At 47.4% G+C, this 26,461-nt stretch overlaps 1 protein-coding gene across 1 annotated transcript in view; it reads left to right on the top strand.

Moving 5' to 3' along the window:
• LOC120931175 overlaps positions 1-26,461 on the top strand; it is a 46,212-nt gene that overhangs the window by 11,691 nt on the left and 8,060 nt on the right. Inside the window, exons 3-5 of the mRNA XM_040342367.1 lie at positions 5,833-5,976; positions 9,174-9,323; positions 26,273-26,360. Of these exons, the coding sequence (XP_040198301.1) occupies positions 5,833-5,976; positions 9,174-9,323; positions 26,273-26,360 (382 nt within the window). The remainder of the gene's footprint in view (positions 1-5,832; positions 5,977-9,173; positions 9,324-26,272; positions 26,361-26,461) is intronic.

Raw genomic sequence — 26,461 nt, 5'->3', positions numbered from 1 at the left:
TATACATATACAACATGTGTATGTATTACTAAACGTTGGAGTCTGTACCTGACCACTTCCCCAACATGCTGTCAGCAGATGCTTAGTGCCATGGGTGCTTTTTATTGTTGGTCCTGGACCTTTTGGTGCCAGGGTGGGGACTGCGGTCGGGTGGGGGTTAAAAGAGTGCCTCCTCCCCCCGTTAGCCCCTGGGGAATGCTCTGTCATGGAGCCTGGACCAGGTAGCTGGGTCTGCAGGATAAGGCATTATTGGGTGCGCTTCTCACTGCTGCGAGGGACTCTCTTTAGCTGGATAGTGCAGCTGGGTTTCCGCTGAGGGATCTGTCTTTTTTTGCAAACCAGACCGCTCTGTGTAGGTTTTTCCTCCTGTGCCCTCTTTTATTAATTCCTGACTGCAGAATGAGAAAAGCCGATGAGGGCTTTTTGTAGTCCCTCACCGCCCCTTTTAGGAGAGCCCTTTCAAGAGGTGGGCCTCTTCTCCGGTGGTGGACCCTCCGGGGGTCATGTATAGGTGGCCACCCCCCTTATTGCAGGAACCCCCCGTGTATGGATCTGTCTGTTAGATGATCCGAAGTACTGACCCGTTCCATGTCTACCATGCTGGGGTCTGCCTTGCAGTTTATTGTACTACGCTGGGGTCCCAGTCGCTTACAGAGTGAACATTTTTGCACCAGACAGTGGAGGAGCACCGACTCTCTCCTGAAGTTATTAGGCTAACTGCCCAGCTGGTCCAGTGCCTTTTTTATGTCTGGGGTTTTTTCACTAGATGCCGCGCCCTTGGTATCCAGGGCTTCGGTCTTGGAGATGGTTGCCGCTTTCTCGGGTTGGAACGCTGGTCTGCTGGCCAGGCCTCTAACATACGCCCTGGCAGATTTACCCTTTATGGGTGGGTGACCCTTTGGGTCCTCGCTGGATGACATTATCAAGATGTCACTGGAGGGAAGAGCACTCGCCTCCCTCAGACTTCCAGGGGGAAGGAGCCCCGCCGTCGGCCGGGTCCTTCCTTTTCCCACGCTAAAGTGGTATTTTTTGTCAGTCAGGGTCCACGGGCGAACCCTCCCAGCGGAGGCTCAGCTGGGGGACTAAAACGTCCCTGGGTGCGTAAGCCGATATCGCCGGCACCCGAACCCGCCAATGTATGTAGCTTCCCCTGCCCGTCTCTGGGGTGGAGGGTCGACTTTCTGTTCACAACTGGGTGAACCTCCCTGATCTCCGACCTGTGGGTCTGCAAAATGGTGTCTTCGGAGTTCTAGATAGGGTTCCTTCCGATCCACCAAACTGATTTCTTCCCTTGTGTCTCCCTCTCCCGTCTTGTCAGTCTGCCTTGGGGCAGTGTGGTACTTGCTAGGATGCGGGGTAATTTTACCTTCCTGCAGGTCTAGAGGCGTGAGGGATTCTATCCATATCTGTTCCCAAAGATGGACAGGGTCTGTCCAATTTTGGGCCTCAGGGGCCTAAGATGCCTTGTGGTAGCTGCGCTCCATCTGGGAGACTTTCTGGCGTCCTTGGACATCAGGATGCATACATGCATGTCCCACTTTGCGCGAGTCACGGAGGTTTCTGTGCCTCGCGATGGGGAGGCCCACTGTCTGTTGTGGCCATTCCTTTTGATCTGGCGCCTGCACCACAGGTTTTCTCCAAGGTATCCTAACCTTGTTTGACAACTTTCTGACTCAGAGTTAGTGGTCGTGTCGGTAGCTTTTCAGACCCTCCAAGAATTCAGGTGGGCGTTAAACATTTGGAGTCGGTTCTGGTTCCGACTCAGTTTTGGAGTAGGACTCCACGGTGGCGTAGGTTTTTTCTTTCCCTGGAGAAATTACAGACTCTTCAGTCCACGGTGTAGGCATTGGCATCACGCAATCGGTTTTCTCTCCATTTGCATGCAGATCCTAGGTCTGTGGGTAGCCTCCTTCGAGGCGGTACCGTATGCCCAGTTCCACACACGTGTTTTTTTCCAGAGGGAAATACTGTCCGAGTGGTACAAATGTCCCTGAATCGTCAGGTTCAGGTGCACCACCTAGTCCGCGTCTCCCTGAATTGTTGGCTGAGATCCCCGGTTCTTCGATCCGGGAAATAGTCTCTTCCTTTTTGTGGACGGTGATTACGACGGACGCCAACCTTTCGTGTTGTGGGAGCCCCTGGGGGGCCCAGTCAGCCCAGAGTCGCTGGACTTGAGTGAACCTATGGCCACGCCTCCCTGTATGCGCTCGCTCTCGTCTGTCCTCAGAAACTACCCAGGGTCGGGCCTGGTTAGTACCTGGGTGGGGTTCCACCTGGGAATACCAGGTGCTGTAGACCCTGTCTACCATTATTTGTCCTAGTACTTTGGGCAATCAGGCTATGCCTCTCCTCGTGGTCAAGGAGGTTGCTAGGTCGTCCGATCTAGATTCAGCCTGACAACGCCACGGCCGTGACTTGGGTTTTCCATCAGGTATACCGGCTGGCGGACTACTGGAGTCGCCTGATTCTGGACCAGGATGACTGGTCTTGGTACTTGGAGTCAACTCCTTTGCAGGAGGTGAGTCTTACAGGGCATGGATCTCCAAGCCGCTCGTCTCAGCCGCAAGGGTGTCAAAACTTGTGGCCAGGTATGGTGATCCTGTACAGACGCGCCAGTCACGTTGGTGGCCCTGTGGGGTCTGTATCAACGACATTATGTTTTTTCCTCCTTGGTAGCGGCCTCCCCGGCTGCTCCGCAGAGTGGAGGCTGGGGAATCCCAATGATTCTAATCGCTCCAGATTGGCCTTGGGGTCCTTGGTTCGCCAATATCGGGCGCCTTGTAGCGGAGGTATCCTGGCAGTTGCCAGAGTGTGAGTTCCTTCTGTCCCTAGGCCACATACTTCCTCCTGTTGTACAGTCACTGACTTGCTCAACAGGGCTATTGGAAGCCAGACTTTAAGAGACCGGGGTCTGTCCGACTCGGTCATCTCAATCATGCTGAGGGCACGGTGGTCTTCTTCCGGGGAATCTACCGTCGCATCTGGCAGGCTTACATCTCTTAATACGAAGAGATGGAGTGTCGTCCACGGACATACTCGGTGTCCAGGGTCCTGCTGTTTTTTTCCAGCCTGGAGTGGTTCTAAAAATTGCTTAAAGCACTGTTTGGGGGCAGATTTCAGCCCTGGCTGTGTTCTTCAGTGGCATTTTTTTGCGGCCCGTTCCCTGGTGGGTACCTTTTTGTGCAGGGGGTTAGTCCTACACTTTCCCCTCTGTGCCCATCTCTTCCCCCATGAGTTTTGACTCTGGTGCTCTCGGTTCTTCAGGAACCTTTCTATTTAGAAACGTCAGAGAGATTCTCTTGACAACTATCTCAGAAGGTGGCCCCTTTGGTGGCCTTTACCTCTGTTAGAGGGGTTTCTTGGTTGGCGGCCTTGTCCTGCAAGCCGCCATGCTTGGCCCTCCGTAGGATTAGATGGTGGTGCGCCCGCGACTTTCCCTTCTTCCGAAGGTGGTTTTGAACTTTCGCCGGGATAAGAACATTGTTCTTTCATCCTTCTGTCCTCAACTGGCGCATCCTACGGAGGTTGCCTTGCATACTTTAGGCGCGGTACTCACTTGCGGGTTTACCAGCCTGCTACGGCTCAGTTTCGGAGATCTGACTCTCTTTTTTGTGTCAGTGTCTGGTCCACAAAAGGGGCCTGGTGGTCTACTCGACCACCTCTTTTTCGGTGGATCAGGCAGGCTGTCATGCGGCCCTATGCTCTTAGGGGGCGGGCCCCCCTTGCCGGTCACGGCACTTTCGACCAGGGCAATGGTGCTTCCTGGATCTTTTTCCGACTGCATGCGTCGGTATCACGGGTGTGCGAGGTGGCGACTTACTTGTCCGTTCACACTTTTCCCAGAATTACGTAGTTGCTGTGAGTACATCTTATGATGCTTCCTTCGGGCGCTAGCTTTTGCAGGCGGCTGTTTAGGACTGCACCTCCTCCATTGAGGAGCTCTGCTTGTTTTGGGGTGAAGCTAAGATTGGTTTTACTGATATATTTCCCACCCCTCGTTTTGACACTGCTTGGGGACGTCCCACTTGTCAAGACTTAAGGAGCTGTGTCCGTCCATGGACGCTAAGAGAAAATAGGATTTTTTGTACTCACCGTAAAATCCCTTTCTCTGACGTCCATGGACGGACACAGCTCCCACCCCTCCTTTTTAGGTTTGTACTGCTTGTTACGAACTGAGGCTGCATGCTGCAGTGAGGAGGGTTATGTCTGGAGGGACCGCCCCCTGGGCGGGGCTGTTCAACTCTGTTAATGTAACATGTATTTAACCATTTAACATGTTTCTGCCTAGTCCTCTCCTGTAAACAGGGAACATAACCCACTTGTCAAGACTTAAGGAGCTGTGTCCGTCCATGGACGTCAGAGAAAAGGATTTTACGGTGAGTTCAAAAAATCCTATTTTTTTCCCCCACAGATAGAGATTTATTTTAGTGGTAATTGATCACCTCTGCTGTTTTTTTTTTTTGCACTATAAACAAAAAAAGGGCAACAATAATATTTTAAAATTTTTGCTATAATAAATATCCCCAAAAAATATATAAAAAAAGTTTTCCTCAGTTTAGGCCGATACATATTCTTCTACATATTTTTATAGCAATCAGGTAGGTCAGTGTAGTGGTCAGTATAGGAATCATGTAGGTCAGTGTAGTGGTCAGTATAGGAATCATGTAGGTCAGTGTAGTGGTCAGTATAGGAATCAGGTAGGTCAGTGTAGTGGTCAGTATAGCAATCAGGTCAGTTTAGTGGTCAGTGTAGGCAGTGCCGGCCCAAGACATTGTGCTGCCTGGTACCAAGAATGAAATGCTGCCCCCCCCCCAAAAAAAAAATTACGCCCACCAAAATGCCCCCACATCCATTATTTTATATCATGATAACTAAAGTGGACCTGTTATGGCTCTATTCATGCAATTAACCCCACAGTGGAGCGGAGAGCGGAACGGGAGGAGCGGTCGGGCGGCAATTAGCCCCACAGTGGAGTGGAGAGTGAAGCTGGCGGAATGGGATGGGGTGCAGGCAGGAAATTTGCTGCCCCCCTGAAAGTGCTGCCTGGTACAATGGTACCATCGGGTCCCATGGTAGGGCCGGCCCTGAGTGTAGGAATCAGGCAGGACAGTATAGGAATCAGGTAGGTTAGTATAGTGGTCAGGTAGGTCAGTGTAGGAATCAGGTGGGTCAGTACTACTGTACTAGCGGATGGGACTCAGAGTGCTAAAAATCCGCAGGTTAGGGAGCGCAAATCTCTTGCCCTGCCCCGGGCGCTGACAACCCACGCTACGCCACTGATTGTGTGTATTTACTTTTTTGAATTTGGCGCCAATCTCTGCCCCTTGCGTCATAACGTCGCAGGGAACGGAGCTCGGCGGCACACAGGCACTGTGTGAATCGAACGAGGAGACACGGCTCGATTACACAGCGGGGATCCAGGGACAAGGTAAGTAAACTCTGCCTGTGTACACTGAGAGCGATCCCGAGTCTGGCTCGGGGGTTACCGCTTTTGGTTCTGAAATTCCACCCCGAGCCAGACTCGGGAATACCACTCAGGGGGTTAAGGGGTGTGACAGGGGGCGTGTCTTATGCCTACATACATTTGCTAGTAGGTGTCCCTCATTTCCATCTCAAAATGTTGGGAGGTATGCTAGAGGCAGAGGCATGATGGGACTTGTAGTTTCACCACAACTGGAGTGCCAGGGTTGACTACCCCCGCTCTACAGCTTTAGTGTGCACTGAGACTGATTTTACTCCATTTTCCAATAAATCCTTGTACTTCCCAGCATGCTGTGCCAGTGGTAATCAGATCATAGGGTGCTGTATTCATCTCCTGCTTTCTCTGGTCAGATATGAACCTGCTGGGGAGATTTTCTGCGACCGCTCCGAATGAGATGATGACTAATGACAGCCAAGTACCTGAACATATTAAACAGAACGTGAAGAAAAACTGGATTCTGCAACATCTGCAGTCACTGCTACAAAAAGGCAACGGTGAGCTGAAATGTCAGTCTATGGCAAAGAAAAGTGCATTTGAATGATCAGTCAGGTGTATGTATTCACTGAGAAAAAAAACGAAATTGCATCGATCTACTCAATGATAGAAGGGTTCATTTACTAAAAGTAAAAAGGCGGTTGTTTGCAAAGCACAGTTGCATGCTGCCAGAGATTTTTCATTTTAGCGGTGCTTTACCGCCGTTTACCCAGGCCCGGAGGATTTGGCTGCCAAATGACCGGGCCACTTTTTGCGATTCGGCACTGCGACGCTTTAACTGACAATTGCGCGGTTGGACGACGTGGCTCCCAAACAAAATTGACGTACTTTTTTTCCCCACAGATAGAGATTTATTTTAGTGGTAATTGATCACCTCTGCTGGGTTTTTTTTTTGCGCTATAAACAAAAAAAGAGCAACAATAATATTTTTAAATTTTTGCTATAATAAATATCCCCAAAAATATATAAAAAAAAAGTTTTCCTCAGTTTAGGCCGATACGTATTCTTCTACATATTTTTGTTAAAAAAAATCGGAATAAGCGAATATTGATTGGTTTGCGCAAAAGTTATTGCGTCTACAAAATAGGGGATAGTTTTATGTAATTTTTAGTAAAAAAATGTTTTACTAGTGATGGCGGCGATCAGCGATTTTTATTGTGACTGCGACATTATGGTGGACACTTTTGATGCTATTTTGGGACCATTCACATTTATACAGCGATCAGTGCTATAAAAATGCACTGATACTGTAAAAATGTGACTGGCAGGGAAGGAATCAACCACTAGGGGGAGGAAGGGGTTAAGTGTATCCTAGGGAGTGATTCTAACTGTGGGGGGGCTGGGCTTACTGCGACACGACACTGATCACTGGGAGCAGACGATCAGTGTCCTGTCACTAGGCAGAACAGGGAGATGCCTTGTTTACACAGGCATCCCCCTGTTCTGCCGCTCCGTGACATGTTCGCAGGACACTCACACAACAGAAAATTTAAAGGGACATACCTGTACGCCCATTTGCCTGTCCGTGCCGTTCTGCCAATGTAAAAGTGCGTACGCTGGTCGGCAAGTGGTTAAGCGGTGCTTTTTGGCCACTAGCGGGGCGCTTTTAACCCCAAAGAATGGGTTAAAATGCATGTGTTGCGGCGCTTCCGAATCGCTTTTCAGGTGCTTTGGAAGCGCTGCCCATTAATTTCAATGGGCAGGGCGTTTTGGGAGCGCTGTATACAGTGCTCCCAAATTGCCCCAAACATGCTGCTTGCAGGACTTTTCCTAACGTCCCACAAGCGCACCGCTCCAGTGTGAAAGCGTTCTGGCTTTCACACTCGGGCGGCATGGGAGGCAATTTTTTTAGGCGCTATTTCTTGCGCTAAAACACCTGAAAACTTCCTCAGTGTGAAAGGGGTCTTAGTGAATGAGGTGAAGAACTGCTTTTTGTTTTGTTATTGTTTTTTTGCACATGATTGGGTATTCTTTTCAAAGTGAAATTTCTCTCTATTCATTAAAGTGGTTCTAATAAAGACTTATAGCTGATTCAGAGAGAGTTAGGCCGGCGTATCAGTAGATACGCCGACATAACACGGAATCTGCGCCATCCTAAGTTTAAGTGTATTCTAAAACTGAGATACACTTAAACCTAGCTAAGATACGACAGCCTGCGCCGTCGTATCTTAGGGTGCAATATTTAGGCTGGCCGATAGGTGGCGCTTCCGTTGAGTTCGGCGTAGAATATGTAAATGACTAGATACGCCTATTCACGAACGTACGTGCGCCCGTCGCAGTAAAGATACGCCGTTTACATAAGGCGTTTTCAGGCGTAAAGTTATTCCATCAATTAGCTGGACTAGTCAATGTTAAGTATGGCCGTCGTTCCCGCGTCGAAATTTGAAAATTTTACGTCGTTTGCGTAAGTCGTCCGTGAATAGGGCTGGACGTAATTTACGTTCACGTCGAAACCGGCCCCATTTACGCTACGCCGCCGTAACTTAGGAGGCAAGTACTTTGTGAATACAGTACTTGCCTCTCTGACTTAAGGCGGCGTAGCGTAAATACGATACGCTACGCCGCCTTAAAGTTACGACGGCGTCTCTGAATCCAGCTATAAAGGTTTTTACTTTCATGCATTCTATGCATGAAGGTGAAAAACCTTCAGTATGCGGCTTTCCCCAGTCCACCTAAATTGGTACCTGAGCCTGATCTTGATCCAGTGATGTGCACAGCCAGTGAGGGGGCGGGGCTGACCCACTTTGCGGTTTTGTAGACAAACAGAGCAGGGCTTAGGAGCGAGCATGCACGAGTGCCCCCAAAGCAAACGGCTTCCTATGGGGGCACTAAGGGGGGGAGGAGTCAGGAGCTCCGACAGGGGACCAGAGAAAAGGATGATCGGGGCTCTTCAGTGCAAGACCACTTTACAGAACAGGTAAGTGTGACAAAATAAAACCGAGCCCTTAGTGTCACCTTAATCCCTGGGGAAAATTTCCAGGCTATTTACCTCCAATAAATCAACCTCAATGTGAACTTATTCAGAAATGCTTGCAGTCTGCCATGACACCTTCTCCTAAGATGCATTTAAAGTAAGAAATATTGTTTAAAACATTGTTTTAGGTATGCTGTGTAGATGGGAACACATAAATATATTTATGGAGTTTTCTCAAATTTGACTGTAAAAGGGGAAATACACTTAAAGTGGATGTAAACCCTCCGTACACCCAGTGAAGTGAACAGCCTCAGATGATACACAGATATAGGTTTTATATGTATATCTGCTGTCTTCACATTTATATACTGTTTAGAAAGTTCAGATCGTGTTATGAGATTTTCTCTCCTGGTTAACACAGAGTGTGATGTCTGGGCATACAGCCAAGATAGTTAACATTGCTGATTGGAGGAAAGGCACACACCCCCTCTCCTCATAGGCAGAGACTCTCAGAGCTGTTTTGTAATAGGAGCTGCTCTCTGCTACTCTATTTTAGCAACCTCCCCTGACAGACATTTCAGGCTGCTTTTATCTGATGTGTCCGGGAATTTGTCACAACTTATCAGGCTGATAACAGGAGAGAGCTACGAGACTTGGCTCTTTAAAGAGAGATAAGAAAACACTGCAGATAGATGTGCCCAGTTCAAATTTCATGAATTGGGTTTACATCCACTTTAATTTAAAACTGAATTAAATGTAACTGTGGAAATTTTTCTCCCCCAGACCTATGGAACTCCGAAAGCCCTCCGATCACCGAAGCGCCATATCCGCCAAAGAGTACAGCATTGTTCTTTGATTACGCGGACACCGATACTGATAGGCTTGCTCAAATTTCACGCTTCATAGGTGAAACACCAAAACTAAAGCAGAAAGGTAATTTGAGTTTTTACTTTTAGTCTAAAGGTTTGTACAAAGGATCTGTTTTGAACAGCCATTGGTCGCTCTGGGTGTGCAGCATTGCTTCAGATTTCGGCACTCAGACTCATGCTAATGAATACCATACTGTAGCTCCCAACTGTCCCTGATTTCGAGGGACTGTCCCTGATTTTGAGAAATGTCCCTCTGTCCCTCTTCCTCCTCATTTGTCCCTCATTTTGGTCTGATCTATATTCGACATGTGCACTGCCAAAAAAATTGTTTTTTTCGTTTATGTTATTTTCGTTTTTTTTATTTTATTATTTTGTAAGTTCCTAAATTCGTAAATTTGGTAAATTCGAAAAATTTGTTTTTTTCGTTTTTGTTTCATTCGTTTGTTTTTTTTGGAAATTCTGGAAATTTTCGGATTTCCGAAAAAGCAAAAAACGGAAAAAACGAATTTCTCTTTCGTTCATAGACGGACACAGCCTTCATTGACCTTAGGGTTATGCTTCTTCCTACCAGGAGATTTAGGCAGAATTCTACAGCACTTAAGGTGTTAAAAACGTTCCTTCATGCCGCTCCTCCCAGGGGGCGTGGCTCCCCCAGGCATAACCCACACCCTGCTCTAGCAGCTTCAGTTTGTTTTCTGCCTAACCGACAGGAGAGTCAGGCTCTCTCTGGAGTCCTGGACTCTGGAGTTTTCTTGCAATTTTTCTTGCGATTTTTCGCGCTTTTTTATTATTTTGTTCCTGCATTTTGAATCCTGCGATTCTTCTATCAACAGCCGACTGGGTGACAGGCTGGGTCCTCGACCCTTGTAGTCCCCCCAGGTTCGGCCTTCGAGCGTGTGCCGGCCCTCAGCTCAGCTTTGGGACGTCCAAGACAGGCCCCGTTGCTCCAGGGGCGGCCGGTGAACTTCAGTTCTAGGGCACACATATGACCGGTCTTTTATGGCTTTGTCACAGTGTGTCTGGCCGACAGCCATGCCGTTCGCGGACGTTGGTTCTGTCTGGGATACCTCCAGCCGGGTAGTCGCAGGACAGGTAAGTAGTGGCCCCTTACTCAGGTAAGTGGTCTGGCTGGAATTTTCCCTTGGGAGGTCGACTGAGGGTTTTTCCCTGCTTTCCTCTCTCCCTTATTCCTCTCCCTCCTTCCCCCTTTGGGTGATGGCTGTACGGGGGGGGGGGGGTTTCTCTGGGGCTCATTTTCACTCCGTGGTATGGCGGGGGCTGTTTTGTGTCACTGCAGGGGACTGTGGTGGACATTCTGGGCATTTTCTGTGTGCTGTGTGCTGTTTTTGTGTGCTGACAGTTTTGGGTACACTGGGCCAGATTCACATACAATGGCGTATCTTTCTGCCGGCGTAGTGTATCTTTTTTCCGCTACGCCGGACCAGCGTGGAGAGGCAGGTAGGGTATTCACAAAGCACTTGTGCCTAACTTTGCACCGGCCTAACTTAATTTCCTCGGCGTAAGTGGAAGTGGGTGTGACCTTATGCAAATGATGTTCTGAACGTGGAGCAGTGATTTACGCCCGGCGTAACATGAACGGAGCATGCTCAGTACGTTCGTTCCCTTCTGAGCATGCTCACAACTATGCCGGCCCAACTTACAGAGATACGCCGGCCCAACTTACGCCCAGCCGATGCAAAAGTACATCCAGTTTTATTCCCCCCCAGGGAAGGTACTTTTGCTGTGAGATTGCTGCTCCCATTCCCCACAGGCAGAGGAGGAAAAAAAACTTTAACACCCAGGAGATGTCAGACCTCATAACAGCAATGGAGACTTATGACCAGGGCCGCCATCAGGGGGGTACAGGCAGTACACCTGTAAGGGGCCCGGGGGTCCCCAGGGGCCCAGATGGGAACCCCCCCCTTTTTTTTTATAAAAAAAATATATTTTTTTAATATATTTTTATTTATATTTTTTTGATGGACAAGAAGGCCTGGCTTGCAGTCTCTGCTCTAATTTATTTCAAAGGTGTTCTATCAGGTTGAGGTCAGGACTCTGTGCAGGCCAGTCAAGTTCCTCCACCCCAAACTTGCTCATCCATGTCTTTATGGACCTTGCTTTGTGCACTGGTGCGCAGTCATGTTGGAATAGGAAGGGGCCCTCCCCAAACTGTTCCCACAAAGTTGGGAGCATGAAATTGTCCAAAATGTCTTGGTATGCTGACGCCTTAAGAGTTCCCTTCACTGGAACCAAGGGGCCAACCCAACCCCTGAAAAACAACCCCCCACCACAATCAAATGATTTGGACCAGTCCACAAAGCAAGGACCATAAAGACATAAATGAGTGAGTTTGGGGTGGAGGAACTGGACTGGCCTGCACAGAGTCCTGAACTCAACACCTTTGGGATGAATTAGAGCAGAGACTGTGAGCCCGGCCTTCTTGTCCAACATCAGTGCCTGACCTCACAAATACACTTCTGGAAGAACGGTCAAACATTCCCATAGACACCCTCCTAAACCTTGTGGACGGCCTTCCCAGAAGAGTTGAAGCTGTTATAGCTGCAAAGGGTGAGCCAACCCAATATTGAACCCTACAGGCTAAAGGATCGAATATTCCGATGGACGTGTTTTGTCGTATAATCAAACCGTCTGTACGCTCCATCGGACAAAAGAGCAGAAAAACTACGTAGTTTTGTGAATGTTGGCTGAAAAAGTTCTGCCGTCTGTATGCAGAACAAGTTCACAGCCAGTGCCTTTCGGACAAAAATATATATATAATTTTTATTATCATTATTATTATTATTATTAAAGGGCCCAGAGGTCCCGGGTTGGAAAGCCCCCTTTATTTGGTCATTTATTTTTATAAAAAAAAGGGGGGTTGCCATCCGGGACCTCTCCAGCTGACTTGAGCAAGTCTGGTGCAAAGTTACCCCTGCTTTATGAGGGGGTAACTTTGCGCCGGAATTTCCAGTTACGCTCACCGGGAGTAGCCTGCGCCGGTCAAACGTAGTTTTGTGAATCGGCGTATCTCCCTCATTTGCATATTTAAAACCAAAAAACCATGGCCACGCCAGATCCGTCCAGTGTAAAGATGCGCCCACGCCGCTCCGGCGTAGAAAAGTTACGCCGGTAGGAAGAAGTCTATTTTGAGGCGTATCTGGTTCTGTGGGTACGGCGCAGACATACACCGGTGCACATTTTGACTTACGCCGCGCATCTCGAGATACGCCGGCGTAAGTGCTACATGAATCTGGCCCACTGTCTTTTTAAATCTGCGCCACGGCGGCCATTTTGCCGGAGCCGCGATTGCATTGTTCGGCGTCCATTTTCTTGTGGCCAGCGCTGTTTTCAGCTCTAGTGTCCGTTTTGGCGAGGAAAAAAGACCGCAAATCCTCTGAGGTGACAGACGCAGCGCTGCAGCTTCTTCTTGGCACACACTTGTCCTTCACAGACCGCGCTGTACCAGGGGGGTGGTGAGTCCCAGAGGCCCCATACTGTTTTCTAGCGGCCGGGAGGTGACCTGTGGGGGACTTTTTTCCTGCCCTTGGCAGTGTGGGTGACACGGCAGCTACACTATGGAGCCTGAATCAGGCCCCTCATTCCTCACGATGCCGGAGTTAACCCTTAACGCCCCTTCCCCTGCCACATCTGTTGAGGCGGTGTTGGCTGTCCTGGAGTCCTTTCTCACCAGGTTTGAAGCAGCCAGTGCTCGGTTGGGGGGTAAAAAGCGCCCCCCCCCCCTTGAACCTGCTTCTGGGGACATATCTGATGCAGAATCTGACAATGCTATTGCTGCTTCTGGTTCTGTCATGTCAGAGGATGCGGGCTTAACCCACATGGACAGCGAGGATGACTCTGCTGCAGAGTCGGCTGACAAGGAATTTGTTGGAGCTCTTATTACTGCCCCCAGCCCGGGTCTCGGGTGGGGGGACGGCTTCACGAATTTGCGGATCGGTGGAATTCTCTTCTATCCGACCGTTGGGTTTGCGAGGTGGTTGCCTCGGGGTACAAGATAGAGTTTCTTTCTTGTCCCCCAAACAGATTTTTTTCCTCCAACCTCCAGCTTCCTCCGGATCGTCGGCTAGCCCTGTCCGGGGCTGTCCAGGATCTTCTGGACAGGGGGGTGGTTGTGACGGTTCCCTCGCTGGAACGGTCTCAGGGGTTCTACTCCAATCTGTTCGTGGTCCCCAAGAAGGGAGGGGTTCGCCCTATCCTGGACCTAAAGGCCCTCAATTCCTTTGTCAAAGTGCAAAGATTCAGGATGGAGTCGGTCCGATCGATCATAGCGGCCCTCTACCAGGGGGACTTCATGGCGTCCTTGGACATCATGGACGCATACCTGCATGTTCCCATTTGCACGAGACACCAAAGGTATCTGCGCTTTGCGATCGGGAAGGACCACTATCAATTTGTGGCCCTCCCGTTCGGTCTGGCTTCGGCGCCACGGGTTTTCACCAAGGTGCTCGCACCGATCCTGGCCTTGCTAAGACAGCGAGGAATCGCTATCGTGGGATACCTGGACGACCTTCTCCTGAGAGCTTCTTCAGGCTCAAAATTATGCAAGAGTTCGGCTGGATTCTGAATCTCAGAAAGTCAGTGTTGGTTCCGTCCCAGAGACTGGAACACCTGGGGCTGGTTTTGGATTCGGGGGAGGCAAAAGTGTTCCTCCCATCGGAAAAACTGCTGACCCTGCAATCTGCAGTGAGACAGTTGTCGACCCAGAAGTGGTCATCTCTTCGCTTCTGCATGAGGGTTCTGGGTCTGATGGTGGCCTCCTTCGAGGCGGTTCCGTATGCCCAATTCCACACCAGGGTACTACAGAAGGAGATTCTGTCACGTTGGAACAGGGTCCCGTCTTCTCTGGATCGCCAGATTCGGTTGAGCCATCTGGCCAAGTCTTCCCTGGCGTGGTGGCTGACGTCTCCGGTGCTTCGGTCCGGGAAGTCTTTTCTTCCGTGCCGCTGGACAGTGGTCACGACGGATGCCAACCTCTTCGGCTGGGGGGGCATCTGGGGCACCCAGTCAGCCCAGGGGCGCTGGACTCGGATGGAGTCCCGCCTGCCGATCAATATTTTGGAGCTCCGTGCAATCAAGCTGTGCCTTGCCAGGTGGTCCCTGGAGCTGCAGGGCCTTCCTGTCAGGATCCAGTCCGACAACGCCACGGCCGTGGCGTATGTCAATCATCAGGGCGGCACAAGGAGCTTGGCTGCAGCGACAGAGGTCGCTCACATACTTCGGTGGGCCGAAAGGTCCTTTTCCGGCTCTGTCGGCCGTATACATTCCGGGGGTTCAGAATTGGCAAGCCGACTTCCTAAGTCGCACGACTCTGGATCAAGGGGAGTGGTCTCTCCACCCGGAGGTGTTTCAGAGCCTGTGCCAAAAATGGGGCACTCCAGACGTGGACCTTCTGGCGTCCCATCTCAATCGGAAGGTGCCACGGTTCGTGGCCAGGTCAAAAGACCCGTGGGCGGACGCGTCAGACGCGTTGGTGGCTCCCTGGGGTCGCTATCACCTGATTTACGCCTTCCCTCCTCTAAGGCTCCTCCCTCGCCTGCTGTGCAGGGTGGAAGCCGAAGGGGTTCCGACAATCCTGATCACCCCAGACTGGCCGGGTCGCTCTTGGTACGCGGACCTGGTGCGTCTGGTGGCGGACGCCCCCTGGCGTTTGCCGCTGAGGGAAGATCTCCTGTCTCAGGGTCCGATCTTCCATCCTGCTTTACGGTCACTGGCTTTAACGGCGTGGCTGTTGAGAGCCAGGTACTGAAGGACCGGGGCCTGTCGGGCCCGGTAATCTCTACCATGCTGCGTGCACGGAAGTCCACTTCTCGAAAAATTTACCATCGTACATGGAAAGCATACATCTCTATGTGTGAGGAGATGAAGTGGCACCCCCGTACTTACGTGGTGTCCCGGATCCTGCTGTTCCTACAGCGGGGAGTGGACCAGGCTCTTGCCTTGAGCACGATCAAGAGCCAGATTTCTGCTCTGGCTGTTTATTTTCAGCGTCCCTTGGCAGCGCACTCTTTGGTTCGCACGTTTGTGCAGGGGGTCCGGCATGTGGCCCCCTCGGTGCGCCCTCCACTGCCTTCATGGGACTTGAATTTGGTCCTCTCTGCGCTTCAGCGTGCCCCCTTTGAGGACATTCGGGAGATCCCTTTGCTGACTTTGTCGCAGAAGGTGGTCTTTCTGGTAGCTATTACCTCTATCAGACGGGTGTCTGAACTGGCGGCCATGTCTTGCAAGGCCCCCTACTTGGTCATCCATCAGGATAAGGCGGTGCTGCGCCCGCAGCCCTCTTTTCTTCCGAAGGTCGTTTCGGCCTTCCACATTAACGAGGACATTGTTCTTCCATCCTTATGTCCTCAGCCGAAGAACCCGAAAGAGGCCATTTTACATTCTCTGGATGTGGTTCGGGCCCTTCGAGTTTACTTGTCGGCGACAGCTCCGTTCCGGAAGTCGGACTCGCTGTTCGTGTCTGTGTCCGGTCCCAGTAAGGGCCTGGCAGTCTCGTCGACCACCATTTCCAGGTGGATCCGACAGGTTGTGCTTCAGGCCTACGCCCTGAAGGGGCGGGCGCCTCCCTTTCGGGTCACAGCGCATTCGACCAGGGCGATCGGGGTCTCCTGGGCTTTCCGACATCAAGCCTCTCTGTTACAGGTGTGTAAGGCTGCGACCTGGTCGTCGGTCCACACTTTTTCAAAGTTTTATAAGGTGGACGTGAGTGCATCTTCTGATGCCTCCTTCGGCCGCAGGGTGTTACAGGCGGCGGTTTAAGGTTGGAGTTCCTCCGTTGAGTAACTCCGGTTTTGTTTGGGGTGTAACCTGTTTTTGCTGTGTTGTTTTCCCACCCCTCAAATTTTTTTGACACTGCTTGGGGACGTCCCTAAGGTCAATGAAGGCTGTGTCCGTCTATGAACGAAAGAGAAAAAATGATTTTTTGTACTCACCGTAAAATCCATTTCTCTGAGTTCATAGACGGACACAGCACCCACCCCTCCTTGGTTTGTACTGCTTGTTACGAACTGAAGCTGCTAGAGCAGGGTGTGGGTTATGCCTGGGGGAGCCACGCCCCCTGGGAGGAGCGGCATGAAGGAAAGTTTTTAACACCTTAAGTGCTGTAGAATTCTGCCTAAATCTCCTGGTAGGAAGAAGCATAACCCTAAGGTCAATGAAGGCTGTGTCCGTCTATGAACTCAGAGAAATGGATTTTACGGTGAGTACAAAAATTTCCGAATTTTTCAATTTTCAAAATTTCGAATTTTTCAATTTTCGAAATTTCGTATTTTCAATTTTCGAAATTTCGAAATACAAAAATTCGCAAATACGAAAATATTCGGAAATACGAAATTCGAAAATGAAAATTTCGAAAATTTAAAAATTCGAAAAATGAAAAATTTGTAAATACGAAAATTCGGAAATACGAGAATTCGTAAATGGAAAAATTCGAAATTTGAAACATTTTTTTCAATTTTCGATTTTTTCAATTTTCGAATTTCGATTTTTTCAATTTTCGAAATTTCGAATTTTCGAAATTTCGAATTTTCGAAATTAGGAAATTCTAAAATTGAAAAATTCTAAAATTGAAAAATTCTAAAATTGAAAAATTCGAAATTTGAAAAATTCGAAATTTGAAAAATTCGAAATTTGAAAAATTCGAAATTTGAAAAATTCGAATTTTTCAATTTTTCAAATTTCGATTTTCGAAATTTTGTTTTTCGAATTTTTCAATTTTCGAAATCTCGAAATACGAAAATTCGGAACTACGAAAATATTCTGAAATACGAAAATTCGGAAATACGAAATTTCGAAAATTTCGAAAATTGAAAAATTCGAAATTCGAAAATTGAAAAATTCGAAATTTCGAAAATTGAAAAATTCGAAATTTCGAAAATTGAAAAATTCGAAATTTCGAAAATTGAAAAATTAGAAATTTTTCCATTTTCGACAATCGAATTTTTCAATTTTCGAATTTTTCAATTTTCGACTTTTTAAATTTCGAATTTTCGGAAATACGAAAATTCGAAAATTCGAAATTCGGAAAATGAAAAATTCGAAATTTGAAACATTTGAAGTTTGAAGCTGCTAGAGCAGGGTGTGGGTTATGCCTGGGGGAGCCACACCCCCTGGGAGGAGCAGCATGAAGGAAAGTTTTTAACACCTTAAGTGCTGTAGAATTCTGCCTAAATCTCCTGGTAGGAAGAAGCATAACCCTAAGGTCAATGAAGGCTGTGTCCGTCTATGAACTCAGAGAAATGGATTTTACGGTGAGTACAAAAATCCTTTTTTTCCAAATTTCCGAAAAAAAAAAATCGGAAATTTCGAATTTTTCAATTTTCAAAATTTCGAATTTCGAATTTTTCAATTTTCGAAATTTCGTATTTTCAATTTTCGAAATTTCGAAATACGAAAATTCGCAAATACGAAAATATTCGGAAATACGAAATTCGAAAATTTAAAAATTCGAAATTCTAAAATGAAAATTTCGAAAATTTAAAAATTCGAAAAATGAAAAATTTGTAAATACGAAAATTCGGAAATTCGGATATGCCTATCTGACACCGTCCACTGCTGCTCTACTGACACCAACCTCTGCCCTACTAACATTGTCCACTGTTGCTCTACCGACACACATGCCCAATATAAATATATATACACACACACACACACACAGTGCCTTGAGAAAGTATTCGGCCCCCTTGAACTTTGCGACCTTTTGCCACATTTCAGGCTTTAAACATAAAGATATAAAACTGTAATTTTTTTTGAAGAATCAACAACAAGTGGGACACAATCATGAAGTGGAACGAAATTTATTGGATATTTCAAACTTTTTTAACAAATAAAAAACTGAAAAATTGGGCGTGCAAAATTATTCAGCCCCCTTAAGTTAATACTTTGTAGCGCCACCTTTTGCTGCGATTACAGCTGTAAGTCGCTTGGGGTATGTCTCTATCAGTTTTGCACATCGAGAGACTGAAATTTTTGCCCATTCCTCCTTGCAAAACAGCTCGAGCTCAGGGAGGTTGGATGGAGAGCGTTTGTGAACAGCAGTTTTCAGTTCTTTCCACAGATTCTCGATTGGATTCAGGTCTGGACTTTGACTTGGCCATTCTAACACCTGGATATGTTTATTTGTGAACCATTCCATTGCAGATTTTGCTTTATGTTTTGGATCATTGTCTTGTTGGAAGACAAATCTCCGTCCCAGTCTCATGTCTTTTGCAGACTCCATCAGGTTTTCTTCCAGAATGGTCCTGTATTTGGCTCCATCCATCTTCCCATCAATTTTAACCATCTTCCCTGTCGCTGCTGAAGAAAAGCAGGCCCAAACAATGATGCTGCCACCACCATGTTTCACAGTGGGGATGGTGTGTTCAGGGTGATGAGCTGTGTTGCTTTTTACGCAAAACATAATGTTTTGCATTGTTGCCAAAAAGTTCGATTTTGGTTTCATCTGACCAGAGCACCTTCTTCCACATGTTTGGTGTGTCTCCCAGGTGGCTTGTGGCAAACTTTAAACGACACTTTTTATGGATATCTTTAAGAAATGGCTTTCTTCTTGCCACTCTTCCATAAAGGCCATATTTGTGCAGTATACAGGGACTGATTGTTGTCCTATGGACAGAGTCTCCCACCTCAGCTGTAGATCTCTGCAGTTCATCCAGAGTGATCATGGGCCTCTTGGCTGCATCTCTGATCAGTCTTCTCCTTGTATGAGCTGAAAGTTTCCATTTCAATATTATCGCTTGCACAGTGCTCCTTGGGATGTTTAAAGCTTGGGAAATCTTTTTGTATCCAAATCCGGCTTTAAACTTCTCCACAACAGTATCTCGGACCTGCCTGGTGTGTTCCTTGTTCTTCATGATGCTCTCTGCTAGAGGTCGACCGATATATCGGCTGGCCGATATATCGGGCCGATATTCAGTCATTTTGGAGAAATCGGCATCGGCCGATTATTATCCAAATGTGGCCGATATTTAGCAGATCTGCATCAGCAGAGTGTGGAGAAGGAAGGAGGAACATGGGGTTCCCCCTCCCTTCTCCACACTGTCTGCAGAGCAGTGCCGTGTGTGTGAAACACTAAGGAGATAGAGAATGGAGCTGTCGGACTGATGTCGGGGTGGGCGGGACCCGGGGTGGGCGGGACTCAGCTGTCCAACACCAGCCAATGGGATGAGATCATTGGCTGGATAGCTGCCCACCCCGGGTCCCGCCCACCTCCAACATCACGATGAATCTGAACTCCTCTCTCTCTCTCTGCTCTCACAGTTTCACAGCACATAATGTAGCTGAATGTGTGAAACAGTTTCACATGGTGCTGCAGAGACAGAGGAGCTCAGATTCATCGTGATGTTGAAGGTGGGCGGGACAGCATTCCAGCCAGTGATCTCATCCCATTGGCTGGTGTTGGACAGCTGAGTCCTGCCCAACCCGGGTCCCGCCCACCTTCAACATCACAATGAATCTGAGCTTCTCTCTCCGCTCTCTGCAGCACCATGTGAAACTGTATAGAGAGAGTTTTACACATCAGCTACATTATGTGCTGTGAAACCTGCTAATGCCAACCAGCCAGTGTCACCTGCCAATGCCATCCAGCGCCACCTGCCAATGCCAACTAGTGCCACCTGCCAATGCCAACTAGTGCCATCTGTTAATGCCATCCAATGCCATCTACTGCCATCCAGTGCCACCTGGCAGTGCCATCCAGTGCCACCTGCCAATGCCATCCAGTGCCACCTGCCAATGCCATCCAGTGCCACCTGCCAATGCCATCCAGTGCCACCTGCCAATGCCATCCAGTGCCAACTAGTGCCACCTGCCAGTGCCAACTAGTGCCATCCAGTGCCACCTGTCAGTGCCAACTAGTGCCATCCAGTGCCACCTGCCAAGGCCATCCAGTGCCACCTGCCAGTGCCAACTAGTGCCATCCAGTGCCACCTGCCAGTGCCAACTAGTGCCACCTGCCAAGGCCATCCAGTGCCACCTGCCAATGCCATCTGCCAGTGCCAACTAGTGCCATCCAGTTCCACCCACCAGTGCAAACTAGTGCCATCCAGTGCCACCTGCCAATGCCAACTAGTGCCACCTGCCAATGCCAACTAGTGCCATCTGTTAATGCCATCCAGTGCCACCTGTCAATGCCATCCAGTGCCACCTGCCAGTGGCAACGCCATCCAGTGCCACCTGCCAATACCATCTAGTGCCATCCAGTGCCACCTGGCAGTGCCAATGCCATCCAGTGCCACCTGCCAATGCCATCCAGTGCCACCTGCCAATGCCATCCAGTGCCATCTGCCAGTGCCAACTAGTGCCATCCAGTGCCACCTGCCAAGGCCATCCAGTGCCACCTGCCAAGGCCATCCAGTGCCAACTAGTGCCATCTGCCAGTGCCAACTAGTGCCTGCCAGTGCCAACTAGTGCCATCCAGTGCCACCTGCCAAGGCCATCCAGTGCCACCTGCCAAGGCTAACTATTGCCATCCAGTGCCACCTGCCAATTAGTGCCACATGCCAGTGCCAACTATTGCCAATTAGTGCCACCTGCCAGTACCAACCAGTTTCACCTGCCAATGCCATCCAGTGCCACATGCCAATTAGTGCCACCTTCCAGTTTCACCTTAGTGCCAACCAGTGTCACCTGCCAGTGCCATCCAGTGCAACCTGCCAGTGCCAATTAGCGCCACCTGCCAAAAAATAAAAATCGGCCTAAAATATCGGCCGCAAAAATCGGCATCATATATCGGCCATCGGCCACCCCAAATTCTAAATATCGGCATCGGTATCGGCCAGAGAAAAACCCATATCGGTCGACCTCTACTCTCTGCACTTTAAATGGACCTCTGAGACTATCACAGTGCAGGTGCATTTATACGGAGACTTGATTACACACAGGTGGATTCTATTTATCATCATTAGTCATTTAGGTCAACATTGGATCATTCAGAGATCCTCACTGAACTTCTGGAGAGAGTTTGCTGCACTGAAAGTAAAGGGGCTGAATAATTTTGCACGCCCAATTTTTCAGTTTTTTATTTGTTAAAAAAGTTTGAAATATCCAATAAATTTCGTTCCACTTGATGATTGTGTCCCACTTGTTGATTCTTCGAAAAAAAATTACAGTTTTATATCTTCATGTTTGAAGCCTGAAATGTGGCAAAAGGTCGCAAAGTTCAAGGGGGCCGAATACTTTCGCATGGCACTGTATGTGTTTGAGCTTTGGGGTGCACACCCTAATGCAATAGGCTGCGCACAGCTATGGCTCTAGATCTGAAGGGAAGCTCTGAAATGAGTGGAAGCTCTGCTGATTTCTATCATCCAATCATGTACAAGCTAAAACATTTTTTTTTTTATTATTGTCCTTGCAATCAATTGAGTATTCTCAATGAAGTGAAGCTTTACCCCATTTAACCACTTAAGCCCCGGACCATTTTGTTGCTAAATGACCGGGCCATTTTTTGCGGCACTGCGTCGCTTTAACTGACAATTGCGCGGTCGCACGTGACGTGGCTCCCAAACAAAATTGGCGTCCGTTTTTTCCCACAAATAGAGCTTTCTTTTGGTGGTATTTCATCACCTCTGCGGTTTTTAGTTTTTGTGCTATAAACAAAAATAGAGCGACAATTTTGAAAAAAAATAATATTTTTTACATTTTGCTATAATAAATATCCCCCAAAAATATCTAAAAAAACTATTTTTTTACTCAGTTTAGGCCGATACGTATTCTTCTACATATTTTTCATAAAAAAATCGCAATAAAACGTTTATTGATTGGTTTGCGCAAAAGTTATAGCGTTTACAAAATAGGGGGTAGGCATTTTTATTAATATTTTTTTTTTTACTAGTAATGGCGGTGATCAGCGTTTTTTTTCGGTACTGCGACATTATGGCGGACACTTCGGACACTTTTGACACATTTTTGGGACCATTGTCATTTTTATAGCGATCAGTGCTATAAGAATGCATTGGATTACTATAAAAATGCCACTGGCAGTGAAGGGGTTAACAGTAGGGGGCGCGAAAGGGGTTAAGTATGTTCCCTGGGTGTGTTCTAACTGTAGGGGGGGTGGCCTCACTAGGGGATATGACAGATCGCTGTTCATACATTCGCGCCGGTCGGGGGCCGGTCGGGGGCGAGCGCACGGCGCGCATGCGCCCCTAGTGGCCTGCGCGAGATTGCACAGACGTGACGCTACCCACACTTCACTGTGTCCGGCGCTCGGACACAGTGCACCTAAGGACCTTTTTTGGAAAAAAAAAATTCCTTAAAGGGACATGTTTAAATAAACTTTTTTTTTTTTTTTTTTTTTTTACTGATTGGGGAGGGGGGCGGCGCCCGGGCGCCCTCTATGGACGGGCCGCCACTGGTGATTTGAGTATCCCATACCACCTTCCTCCCTCTCCCACCCCCAGTTCTAAAAACAATAAAGTACAAAAAGTACAACCCCTGGGATGTTTATTGGAGCCAGAGTGAATGGACTGTTGCTAGTTGTTTGGGAATTTTTTTGTTAAAATCAGTGGTTCCTACGGAGGTTGCGCTACATAAAATATTGCAGCTTACCAGTCCTTTTTTTTAGCAAGTACAGAAAATATCTGTTGATCTTGCCAAAAATGCAGTTCCCTTGCCACTTATTGTGAGCTGAAAAGACAGAGGGCCGGATTCAGAAAAGAGATACGCCGGCGTATCTCCTGATACGCCGTCGTATCTCTGAGTCCGGCCGTCGTATCTATGCGCCTGATTCATAGAATCAGTTACGCATAGATCTCCCTAAGATCCGACAGGTGTAAGTGACTTACACCGTTGGATCTTAGGCTGCAATTCCAGGCCGGCCGCTAGGTGGCGCTTCCGTATTATTAAGCAAGGAATATGCAAATGAGGAGTTACGCCGATTCAGAAACGAACGACCGCCCAGCACTTTTTTTTTACGTCGTTTGCGTTCGGCTTTCGGCTTTTTCCGGCGTATAGTTACTCCTGCTATATGAGGCGTAGCTAATGTTAAGTATGGCCGTCGTTCCCGCGCGGAGTTTTGGATTTTTTACGTCGTTTGCGTAAGTCGTTCGCGAATACGGCTGGACGTAATTTACGTTCACGTAGAAAGCATGACGATTTGCCGACATCATTTGGAGCATGCGCACTGGGATTCAGTCGCGGCCTGCGCATGCGCAGTTCGTTCGGCGCGGGGACGCGCCTGATTTAAATGTTACACGCCCCCTACCCGCGGAATTTAAATTCCGCCGGGGGATTTACGTTACGCCGGCTCAAATTTACAGGCAAGTGCTTTGTGAATAAAGCACTTGCCTGAAAAACTTGCGCCGGCGTAACGTAAATGAGATCTGAATATCTGAATCTAGCCCAGAATCTCATCCTCCGTGTAATGTAGATGAGCAAAGGCAGACATGTTTGTAGTCTAGCCAGGGCCGCTGATAAGCCAGTACAACTGGCCCTGTTGTAGCGGGCCCGGCCAGCAGAGGCCCTCATGGCAACCCCCTTTTTTTTTTTTTTTTAGGGGTCCGGAGGTCCCCAGGGCCCCAGATGGCAACTCCCCTTTTTTTTATTAATTTTTTATAAAAAATATATATATATTTTTTAATATATTTTATTTTATTTTTTATTAAAGGGCCATTTTTTTTTTAGAGGTCCGGAGGTCCCCAGGGGTCCAAAGCCCCCCCCCCCCAGGGCCATGATGGCAACCCCCCTTTTTTTTATTTATTTTTTATAAAAAATATATTTTTTTTCTAATATATATATTTTTTATTTTTTATTAAAAGGGACAATTTTTTTTCTTAGGGGTACGGGGGTCCCCAGGGCCCAGGATGAAAACACCTCTTTCTTTATAAAAAAATAAATACATTTTTATATATTTTTTTATTTCTTATATATATATATATATATATATATATATATATATATTTTTTTATTATTATTATTATTATTATTAAAGGGCCCAGAGGTCCCCAGGGCCCCGGATGGCAACCCCCCGTTTTTTATAATTTTTTTTATATTATTTTATATTTTTTATATATATATATATATATTTATTAAAGGGCTCATGAGGTCTCCAGGGCCCCATGTGGCAAATCCCCTTGTTTTTTATTTTTTTATAAATGTTTTTTTTTTTATTATTTTTTATTAAAGGGCCCAGAGGTCCCCAGGGCCCAAATGTTTAATTTATTTATTTTATATATTTTTTTTATTAATTTTTTATTAAAGGGCCCAGAGGTCCCGGATGGCAACCCCCCTTTTTTGTAATTTCTTTTTATAAAAAAATAATAATAATTTGCTTCTCAATTCGCGGCAGCCCCCCTCCCGCTTCTCAATTTCAGACGGCAGCACCCCCCCCCCCCCGGTTCTCTGCTCCAGGGGGCCCATGACTGAAGCTGTGTAAGGGGCCCCATAATTCCTGATGGCGGCCCTGAGTCTAGCCTATGTGACAACCATGGATCCCTCCCTGGATGCAATGGAGAGCTGAATGTAGCCACACATGGAAAGGAAGTGTGTTATTCCAGGATTACCAGGTTAAAAATAATACAAAAAAGGGCACAAAAAGAAAAGGAAATGAATGTGTCCACCAGACCACCACATATGCAATATGTTACACTTTTGTTTTGGGATTTAGATTTAAAGGGTCACAAAAGGATTTTTTTTTTTATCTAAATAGCTTCCTTTACCTTACTGCAGTACTGGTTTTATGTCCTCATTGTTTGTTTTTGCTTTGAAGTTGATGTAATTCTGCTGTGATCTCCACACTTCCTGGTTGCCTGTTTCCTTATAACCACAGTACTGGGAGCTTTTCACGGTGGTCTAAGCTGTCATTACTGTGTGTCTAAAACTTCCCAGAACCAATCAGATTCATTTTAAAAACAAAACACTGCCCTGGATTTGTTTGTTTTTGTTCTGTGTGTCTCTTTACTTCACATAAACATGAAGCCAGTTTAAAAGTGAAAGTGAAACTAGAGGCACATTATATGATTGATTTGTATCTACTTTTAATCATTTTTAAAAGGAATCAGTTAACTTTTATGTCTCTATACCCTGTAAACAGTCATTTCAGCAAAAAAATGTTTTTCCTTTAGTGACCCTTTAAAGCAAAATTTGAAAGAAGATATACATTATAACTGGTGATAGGAAAGCTTAGTTTTTATGAGTGTGAATCTATGAAATGGGCTGGAATTCACCTACTTACCCAAGGAAACTATTACCGTATATACTCGAGTATAAGCCAAGTTTTTCAGCACATTTTTTTGTGCTGAAAAAGCCCCCCTCGGTCTCTCCAATCTGCATACCCGATCAGCCCCTCTGTCATGCAGTCAGACGGCGGGCCATCCAGTGTAACAAAGCCCCGCCTCCTCCTCATCCTCGTCACGAGGACAAGGAGGAGGCAGGGCTTTGTTACACTGGATGGCCACCGACTGATTGCACGACACGGAGATCAGGTATGCAGCAGATCGGCACAGTGAGGCATGCAATGGGCACAGTGAGTCTGCAAATGGGCACAGTGAGGCATGCAAATGGGTACAGTGAGGCTACAGATGGGTACAGTGAGGCTGCAGATGGGTATAGTGAGGCTGCAAATGGGCACAGTGAGGCTGCAGATGGGCACAGTGAGGCTGCAGATGGGCACAGTGAGGCTGCAGATGGGCACAGTGAGGCTGCAAATGGGCACAGTGAGGCTGCAAATGGGCACAGTGAGGCTGCAAATGGGCATTGTTGACCCTCTTTTCCACTTACAGTAGCTGCTGCATTTCCTACCCTAGGCTTATACTCAAGTTAATACGTTTTCCCATTTTTTTGTGGTAAAATTAGGAGCCTCAGCTTATATTCGGGTCGGCTTATACTTGAGTATATACGGTAAATATGAATTTTGATCAGATTTAAAAAAAATCTTTATTAAATCCACCCATAACTGGTATATACTGTTTAGGGTGGACAAGTATGTGATGAGTTTTAAGACAGTTGGACAGATTACATTCTATATTGTGCGTACATATTTAACTTCTTTTTTCTTCTGTCTTTTAGTTCCCCTGAACATCATAATAAAGACTGTTCAGATCAGTGTTGTGGTCTTACTTATACTCCTTCTTATATTTCAAATAGCCTTCTGGAGGTATTTATTAGTGCATCCTCTGTATATCCTACAATGAATGTCTTGCAGGACTATATTTTGACACCATACTGTCCTGGGGCACATATAAATGATTATACCCT

This window comes from Rana temporaria, chromosome 3, assembly GCF_905171775.1.
Source record: "Rana temporaria chromosome 3, aRanTem1.1, whole genome shotgun sequence".
In the NCBI taxonomy this organism is placed as follows: Eukaryota; Metazoa; Chordata; class Amphibia; order Anura; family Ranidae; genus Rana; species Rana temporaria.
This window is presented reverse-complemented; position numbering and strand designations above follow the sequence as displayed.